The sequence below is a fragment of the Dendrobium catenatum genome, unplaced genomic scaffold, assembly GCF_001605985.2.
Source record: "Dendrobium catenatum unplaced genomic scaffold, ASM160598v2 fragScaff_scaffold_1521, whole genome shotgun sequence".
NCBI lineage: Eukaryota > Viridiplantae > Streptophyta > Magnoliopsida > Asparagales > Orchidaceae > Dendrobium > Dendrobium catenatum.
Window position 1 is genome coordinate 1,199,212 of NW_021319983.1, and position 9,165 is coordinate 1,208,376.

Sequence of the window (9,165 nt, forward strand, 5' to 3'; positions counted from 1 at the left end):
CTTATCGAGAAATTATTAGGTGCGGAGTGCAGACGGGGAGAATTCCCCGCCTGCACACTAGTATAAGATCCAGCTAGATACCGTTCGGTACCGCTGGGTATCACTAGGTACCGCTTGGTATCCTATATTTGTGCAGATGGTGCTCTCCCAATCTGCACTCCGCACCTAATAATTATTCCTCCTTATCCGTTCAGATAATGAAAAGAAATTCCCAACTCAGCTCAAACGTCTTGTCAACTTATAAGTGGGCAGAGCTATACAAATTCAAAGGATAAGTATCTGGACCATATCATCATGTTCTATGGCCATTCTCGCTTGTTAGCTTCCCAGGTTCTGTTGGGCTTATAGATAAGCTTCCATATATCGCTTTCAGCTCTTATGAATATTTCGTTATATGATGATGCAAAGCAATAGGGGTTGCCAAAGTAGTGGTTTTACGCACGCAATTGCCACACTTCAGCCTTATATATCACAAAAAAACTAATGATACAGATGTCGACAAATGATTCGCTAATTTTATGATATTGAAGTACTCGAATTAAATAAAATTTGCTGAATACATATAATAGCACATATATAATAAATTTCAAATTATATGAGTAAAAATTAATAAAAAAAAAAACATATAAAAAGTGCAATAATTTTTAATGAGGGGCTTGGTATCCAAAGTTTTATATTTTTATCATAGGACTTAATCAATGATCAAATATTCATAAAAATTAATAAAAACATATAATCTTAAATTTTACATTTAACATTAATGACCATGATTTTATGTTTAAATTTAAATTTTTTTAAAAAAGTGTGAACAATTAATGTTTTCTTATACTAAAAATAATAATATATTACTATATGCTTATCTACATATGAGAAACTTCTCTCCTATGATTGAAATGATAAATTTTATATTTATCATCTTATACAACTTTAAAATCTCACTATTAAGTTTATAAACAATAACAAAAAAAAGAATGGTGAAGCCTTCTTTTGGATGGCTTTAGACCATTATTATAAAGTAGCAAAAAATCATCTCAAACAGGGAAGATTATTCTGTGTGGGGATCAGACGGCGAGAACCATTTGAATTTGCTGTCATTTTATTGCACTTTTGCTGCGCATATGTAAATGCTGAACAAAAATGCAGCAAATATAAAATTATGAATGCATTTTTATTGAGTATTTGCTGTGATTTTACAAAAGCACATCAAATCTTCAATTAGTTGGATATTTGCCTCACTTTAGCTACGCTTTTGATGCTATTTTGTTAAAATGCAACAAATACTCAGAAAAAATGAATTCATAATTGCATATTTGTTACCCTTTAATGAGTATTTGTAAAAACACAACAAACTAGTAATAAAGGACAACAAATTCGGATAGTTCTTGCCCGTCCGGTCTCCGCACAGAATAATTTCTCCTCAAACAGAGAATAAATTCTCATGGATACAGATCTCGGAAACTAGAAAAACATAAACTAGCAGTCAAATGCATGAATGCAGTTCTATTGTATGGCTCATCTCTGCCAAATTTCATCAATATTTTACACGCAAAGCAACTAAACAGAAATGAATTTTCTTGTTTTTTGAGCATCTGAAGTCTTGAAACAGAAAGTTATTTAATAAAACCTTCTGATTATTGTAGCACTCATACAAGCTCAATCATTGTACTCAAAATAAGACATGAAGAGCAGCATTAGACAAATAAAAAGTAAACTATACAATAAGAAAAGAACAGACTATTGAAGATAAGGTTACATGAATGACATTCAACTGTGGATTAATGCTAACACTTTACAAGATGGATAACACAACAGTAGACCCTGCATAGTAAAAACCCATGCGAACCTTTGGAACCGGATCAACTCCACTACTTCTTGCAAACCTACTCCATCATTCTATGAAATTTCCCTTGTGGAACTCTTCCTGAAAAGCTGAAAACCTTTTTATAATTATATTGTTCAATGAGTTGCTCTAAAAAATAAATACAAAGCCCATTAAAAACTCATTCATCTATTTTAATTCGTTTGAACAAAGAAAGCTGTTTAAAACAAAATCAAAATCAACTTTCAGCATAAAATTAGCACAACCACAGGATGTAGGAGCTGGAAAGTTGGAAAAAAAGCAAAAAAATTGAAAATTTGAAAAGATAAAGCGAAAAATCAATAGTTCAATAAAGAATAGAGAACAAAGCAAGTGCCAATAGTTCATTATAGAGCAAGTCCCCAACAATAGTTACCATGGGGAGTGTGAGCAACTCCTTCTCATATATCTTCTTCTAATATCATTAACAAATTACTCAGATTCTGATTTAGGCATCTTCTCTAGAAAGGAAAGGAGTTTCAAATGCTTTTAAAGAGCTCCATCCCAAGAGCAAGCTAGGCTTGTCTTGTTGATTGGAATTCTAAAACAAATCCCACGCTGATTTCATCTAGTGTAAGTTATAAGGTTGAATCCATGCCCCAGTGTTTAATCAAACAAGTTTGGTAGGAATATTTTGTGGAGCACTTTGTCCAACCTTGATATTTGATACTATCTCAATTACTTCTTGCAGCCTTAGTGCAGTTGTTCCTCTTTAATCTCAGTGCAATCATTCCTCTTGGGGCGCCTCATATCCTCTCATGAATCACTCACCTTCTCTATTTGGAGAAATTATTGTGTGCGGAATCCGAACGTGTTCGGAGATGAATTCGGGCATGCCACGTCACCGGGCCCATGCATCCGGTGACGTGGCGCATCCAGATTCGTCTCCGAATGCATTCGGATTCAGCACACAATAGTGCTCTTAGCACTTGCCATTCATACTTTGCTCTCAATAAGGAGGCTCTGAGGCCTAGGCTGCTTTGCCATTTTAAGTTTTTAGTCTTCTCTTTCAGCTCCCCTTGGACACTAGCTCTGTAATATAACTTTTTAGTCTTCTCTGTTCCTAAAAATCTTATTTAATTCTATTTATTTGCCTTCTGATCTCTTATATTATTGGACTTATCAAAAGTTTGAACTTTGTAATCCTAAAAATCCTCAATATAAAGAACCACAGGCAGTGTCAATAAGCCCAACAGAATGACCACAAACTTGCCAATCACAGGTAGACAAAACAAATAATGAAATTCCGCATGGTAGTCAGTAAGGGTTTCCAATTGCAGGTAAGAGTAGATACAAGAAATATCTTTCTTACTGCATAGAAAGGTAGATAAGCGCACCTAAACGAGAAGAAAAGCTTCAGCCGATAGGAAAGGGGCCAATGTCACCCGTGCGAAGAGCGCGAGCGATTTCGTCGGCGACGATAACGCAAGACGATATCCAGCCGTCGAGCAAAGACCAGACCATGTTCACTATATAGGTTGCCAAACTCAAAGGCATCGCCATGGCCATCTCCTCCTTCGCAGCTCTGCTTTCCTTCAATAACACGTCTGGCGCTTCTCACCGAACTCATAAATATTTTATCCAACTCGTCCTGAGTGGCCCAATGGGTCAGCTTTAGAGTGTCCTCCACGTTTGGAGCCTTGCGCCTGAAAGCAAATAGGAGAAGTAATCGGGTCGTCTCCGTCGCGTACGATAAAAAAAAGGGGTTTTTTTTAGGGTTTTACGATAAGAAAACAGTAGAAGGTTTTACCTTTTCTTGGAGATCGGTTGAATCGCTACGAGGAAAGAAGGAAAGAATCCGGTATCGGATAGACGCTGAGACGGATAGGGATTTATGATTTGTAGCAACCTTATCCTAAAAGCATGTAATAATTTAAAAAAAAAATGTCTTTTTCCTGCCAGAGCGCAGCCGACTTGCCGCCGACCTGCGCCGGCCCCAACCACCGGGACCCGCACTCTATATGGATATATTTTTTATTTATAAATTTAAGAAAAAAATTTCTGAAAGGAAAAAATTGTACGTCCCACCGAATTTTGTATGAATAAAAAATTGACACGTTATATTTCTGTGATATATATGAAAAATAAATAATTAGAATTTTTTAAATAAATTCAAATATAATGCAGAAAATATTATAAAATAAGAAATATTAGTATATTTATTTATAATCAGTAAAATAATATTTTTGGATAAAATTGACACGTGGCTATAAGAAAATTTGTGGTTGTAAACTAATAGAATTGATTAAAAATTTAAAAATTATTGTCAAAATCATATGATTGAATCTCCTTTATATCTAATTATATATTTATATATCTTGCTTCTATGAATTATTTTTTCTCTAATGTTTATTACTTTTGAGAGATAAATAAGATACTATGACAATAACAACATATGATAGCGTTTTCGAGAGTGCTTTGGAGATTTCTAAAACAGAAATGAGTTAGGATGAATTTTTTATTGCTTCTCAAAACAGAGTTTTAGTACTAGACATTTGTAAGAGGATGTACCTTCGTGCATGTTTTTTGCAAATGATATTCTTCTTGTTGATAAGAATAAGAGGGAGTTGATGAAAACTTGAATTATGGAGGTCAACATTAGAGTTTAAAGATTTTTTATTTAAGTAAATCTAAAATCGAATCCAATGAGAGTAATTTTAGTAGTAATAAATTTAGTGTTGTGATTGTGACATTGGTTGATCATGTCGTTAAAAAGATTGCATATTTTAAATATCTCGAGTTTATTGATTTAAGCCATGGTGAAATAGGTGGGGATATTAATAGTAAAATTCAAGTACAATGGTTGAAGTAGAAAAATGAATCGGGTCTACTATGTGATAGAAAAATACCCCTCGAACTGCAAAGAAAATTTAATAAGTTGACGGTGAGATTTGCAATGCTCTTTGGTGCAAGATGTTTGCCATTAAAAGAGAAACATAAAATTAAGTTCAATGTTGTAGAGATGAAGATGCTCAGTTGTATGTATAAATTTAGACTTAGAGACATAATGTGAGACATGCATGTGCATTAAAAGGTTGGAGCAGCTCCTGTGGTAGATAAGAATAGAGATAGTCGCCTTAAATAATTTGGTCACATAAAATGTTGGTTTTTTTATAACACTGTTAGGAGTGTAGATATATTAGATCTGATATATATATAAGAAAATGTAGAGATAGATCTAAAAAGATTTTATTAGAAAGTATTAAAACCAAGCTTTCTTTATTTGATTTGAATGAAAATTTGATACTTAATAGAATACAAAGAATACAATGAAGAAAAATGATTCATGTTATCGATCCCAAGTAATTGGTTAAATGCTTGTTGTTATTGTTATTGTTGAAGACAAAATGTCCTTCAAGTAAACAAAACAAATTTCACTTTCTTTTATTTTATTTCATATGTAATTCCCTAAACCCTAAAAAAAAAAAAACATTTACTTTCTTTCTATCTAATTTCAACCTTTCTTTTCATATTCTAAACACAGCCAACGTTTATCCTTAGAGCTGTGATTTTAGCTCAAATAAAATAAATCAATTGAAAAATCACAGCAACTAAGCAAAGCCATAAGCTAATCAGTTTGATCCAAGCAAATTTTCATCCAATTTTGAGCATAGGTAAATTTGCTTGATAAGACTTGAAATTAGATAAAAATATATATATATTTTAAATTTAAAGAGTATTATTAATTTGTGTGTATGTGACTTAGGCTTCGTTTGGGACGGCTTTCTTACTACTTCATAAACCGGCTTTCTAGTTCAAGAATTTTATTTTTTGTGCTAAAAAGCCGCTTTAAGAAGCAGAAAGAAAGCCGTCCCAAACGAGGCATTAGTTTAGCTTATGTTTTGATGGAAATTTTTGGTCGGCCAAGTAATCGATTCTGCGATCGTATAATTTGCAAAAGCTAGGTCTTAGGGGGTTGTGCTCAAAACCTTAAATCCTCAACAATTTTTTTTTTTGAGCCATTAGATCAAATTTTACTCCAATTAAAACTCTTATCCACCCCTTATTAATAATATGGGAAAGCCATACCCACTAAAATCCCCCACTCTTTTTCTATCTCATAAGTTTTCCTCTAAAAATTATTCCTTCTTCTGATTGTCTTATTTTTGGGACTTATCTATTCACTACATATATTGTTAACTATCACGATCATTATTTTCCAATTTATGGTCATCTCTTTTCTTCTATTAATCGAGCTGATAAGTAGGGGTGTCAATTCGTGTCAACAGGTCGGGTTCGGGTCAAACTCGGAACTGACCTGGCATTATTCGGGTCAATCCGAACCCGACCAATTTTTGGTCAGGTTTTCGGACCCCAACCCGACTCGATTCGAGTTCGGGTCAACTCGACCTGACACAAATTGTCACGACCCGACCCGACGGGGACGGATCCCGCCCGAGCCGGATCGCGACGAGAGACCTTTCTTAACCAGGATCTGGCTTTGGATTAGGTTACTGAACTGATCTTTCAAATTCTTAACTCAACAGAAGCACACAGAACAACAGAGCTACTAAAAACATCAAATGCAGCGGAACAAAACATCTATCTTTTCATTTCCTCAAAATAATCATCTACAGAACGCGGGCAGAGGGCGGGATTTCAAAATTTTTTGAATTAAACGAGTTGCCGGGTTGACCCGAACCCGACCCGTTTTTTGAAACGGGTCAATTTCTGGAACCCGAACCCGACCCGTTTTGAAATCGGGTCGGGTCCAACCCAGCGGGTCCGGGTCGGGTTTTCGTGTCGTGTCAAAAATTGACACCCCTAATTAAAACCCATCTTTCTTTATTTGATTTGAAAGAAATTTTGTTATATAGAACACAAAATTTATTAAACAAATGAGTAATATAACACAATGGAGAAAAATGATTCATGTTATCGATCCCGTGTAATTGGTTAAATGCTTGTTGTTGTTGTTATTGTTGTAGACAAGACGTCCTTCAAGTAAAAAAAAAAAAATAACTTTCTTTTATTTTATTTCACATGTAATTCACTCAATGAAAAAAAAAAACATTTACTTTCTTTCTAATTTCAACCTTTCTTTTCATATTCTAACACAGCCAATGTTTATCCTTAGAGCTGCGATTTTAGCTCAAATAACATAAATCATTTGAAAAATCACAGCAACTAAGCAAAGCCACAAGCTAAATAGTTTGATCCAAGCAAATTTTCATCCAATTTTGAGCATAGGTAAATTTGCTTGATCAGGCTTGAAATTAGATAAAAATATATATTTTTTTAATTTAAAAATTCTTATTAATTTGTGTGTGACTTAGGCTTCGTTTGGGACGGCTTTTTTTCTGCTTCTTGAAGCAGCTTTTTAGTACAAAAATTTTAATTTTTATGCTAAAAAGTTGCTTCACGAAGCAGTAAAAAAGCAGTCCCAAACGAAGCCTTAGTTTATCTATGTTTTGATGGAAATTTTTGGTTGGCCAAGTAATCGATTATGCAATCGTATAATTTGCAAAAGCTAGGTCTTAGGGGGTTGTGCTAAAAAACCTTAAAATCCTCGACAATTTTTTTTTTAGCCATTTGATCAAATTTTACTACAATTAAAACTCTTATCCATCCCTTATTAATAATATGGGAAAGCCATACCCACTAGCAAATCCCCACTCTTTTTCTATCTCATAAGTTTGCCTCTAAACATCATTCCCTCTTCTGATTGTCTTATTTTTGGGACTTATCTATTCACTACATATATTGTTAACTATCACGATGATTATTTTCCAATATATGGTCATCTATTTTCTTCTATTAATCGAGCTGACAAGAATGGGTGTCAATTCGGGTCAACGGGTCGGGTTCGGGTCGAACCCAGAATTGACCCGTCATTATTCAGGTCAAACCGAACCTGACCCGTCCCGAATGACCCGGGGTTGACCCAAAATTGCTAGTTTTTGGGTAAAAAATTGGGTCAATCTTCAATTTTCGAGTAAAAAATAGGTCAATCTCGGGTCAAATACGAGTTTTCTTGTCAATTTCGTGTTAATTTCGGGTCAATTTCAAGTTGTTGGATCAACTCGAACCCGACCCGATTTTTAAAACGGGTTGATTTGTTGAACTCGAAAATGGCCCGTTTCGGGTTTGGGTTGACCCAAACCCGGATTTTTCCTGGTCGTGTTCGGGTTGACCCAAACCCGAATTTTTTCCAAGTCAGGTTCGGATCGTCTTTCGGGTCGTGTCAAAAGTTGACACCCCTACTGACAAGTTATAGTAAGATGCTTTCATGACAATACACTAGAATATCTTTTTATTTGGATTTTTAGGATAAGTATGTATCTAACTTTATGTGTAATCTGATTATTATTTTTTATTATCTATTGAATTTTGATGTCTTGACTCAGTACACTAAAATTGGTCATATGTTGTCCCTAATGAATTCCAATTTGAGAGGAAATAGCTTTAAATGCACCTTTATCATACTTTATCTAATTTTAAAAACCACTTAGATATGTTCAAAGCATTTGTCCATAATCCTATGGTCTTTGTTTTGTAGTTCATGAGATCTAAAATGATTCATTGTTTTGTTTGAATGGTTTGTTTATTTCTTGCTATATGTCATACATCTAAGGTTTAATAATTTGAGATTGAGATACATTGTAGGGAGTATGACTATAGGTCCTATTGGTTGGGCATCTAAATTTTTATTTTTTTTATGAGGCATCACCAAGGGTGGAATCATGAAGAGCTCAGGGTGGGCTATTATCCTGCAATTTCCTCATTTAAGTTTAGGTGAATCCACTTTCAAGCATTTTAGGCTATCAGATAAAATTGTTTTTTATAACTTATTAATACCCACAATTTATGAAGCTGACATTGATGTGGAAAAAAGATGGAAAAGTATGAGAATTGTAAAGTATAGTAAATGAACTATAAAAATAATTTAGCTCATTTTTGAGGTAAACAGTTCTTGCCCAATTTTGAGCGAGAATTATTTACAGTGCAAGCAAGTTTGACCACAACTAATCGTGCCTTTTCTCGGTGGCCGTCGGCCGCCACCCACAACCAACCAACACCTATGCCGCCAGCCTCCGGCCACCAATCATCGTCGTCAACCACCCATTACCGGCCACCTCCGCCACTTGCTGTCGACCACCTCCACCGCGACCACCACCGTCGCCATCATCCGCCACCGCAGCCGTCACCGCCATCCTTTGGTCACAACAACCATCGCCGGCGCCGCCACCATCAGCCACTACCACCCTCCAGTCACCACTGCTTCCACCCTCCGACCACTAGCCCACCACTGTCAGCCACCACCACCGCCACCCTCCTTCCACCACAACCACCGACCACCTCCACCC

At 35.3% G+C, this 9,165-nt stretch overlaps 1 protein-coding gene across 2 annotated transcripts; it reads right to left on the reverse strand.

The window, feature by feature from the left end:
- Window positions 1–1,555: 1,555 nt before the first annotated feature.
- On the reverse strand, window positions 1,556–3,703 carry LOC110111999. Of its 2 annotated transcripts, none has more exons than XM_020844073.2 (3): window positions 3,609–3,703; window positions 3,196–3,504; window positions 1,556–1,921 (listed from the first exon to the last, which is right to left on the reverse strand). In XM_020844073.2, the coding sequence occupies exon 2, from the start codon at window positions 3,365–3,367 to the stop codon at window positions 3,215–3,217; it is 153 nt and encodes a 50-aa protein (XP_020699732.1). In that variant the 5' UTR covers window positions 3,368–3,504; window positions 3,609–3,703; the 3' UTR covers window positions 1,556–1,921; window positions 3,196–3,214. The 2 variants fall into 2 exon arrangements, with proteins under 2 accessions (XP_020699732.1, XP_020699731.1); XM_020844072.2 differs by having other exon boundaries at window positions 1,556–1,929.
- Between the last annotated feature and the right edge of the window lie 5,462 nt (window positions 3,704–9,165).

Excerpts from the sequence above, each read along its gene's own strand:
- LOC110111999 (XM_020844073.2), bottom strand. The coding sequence starts at position 3,367 with ATGGCCATGGCGATGCCTTTGAGTTTGGCAACCTATATAGTGAACATG.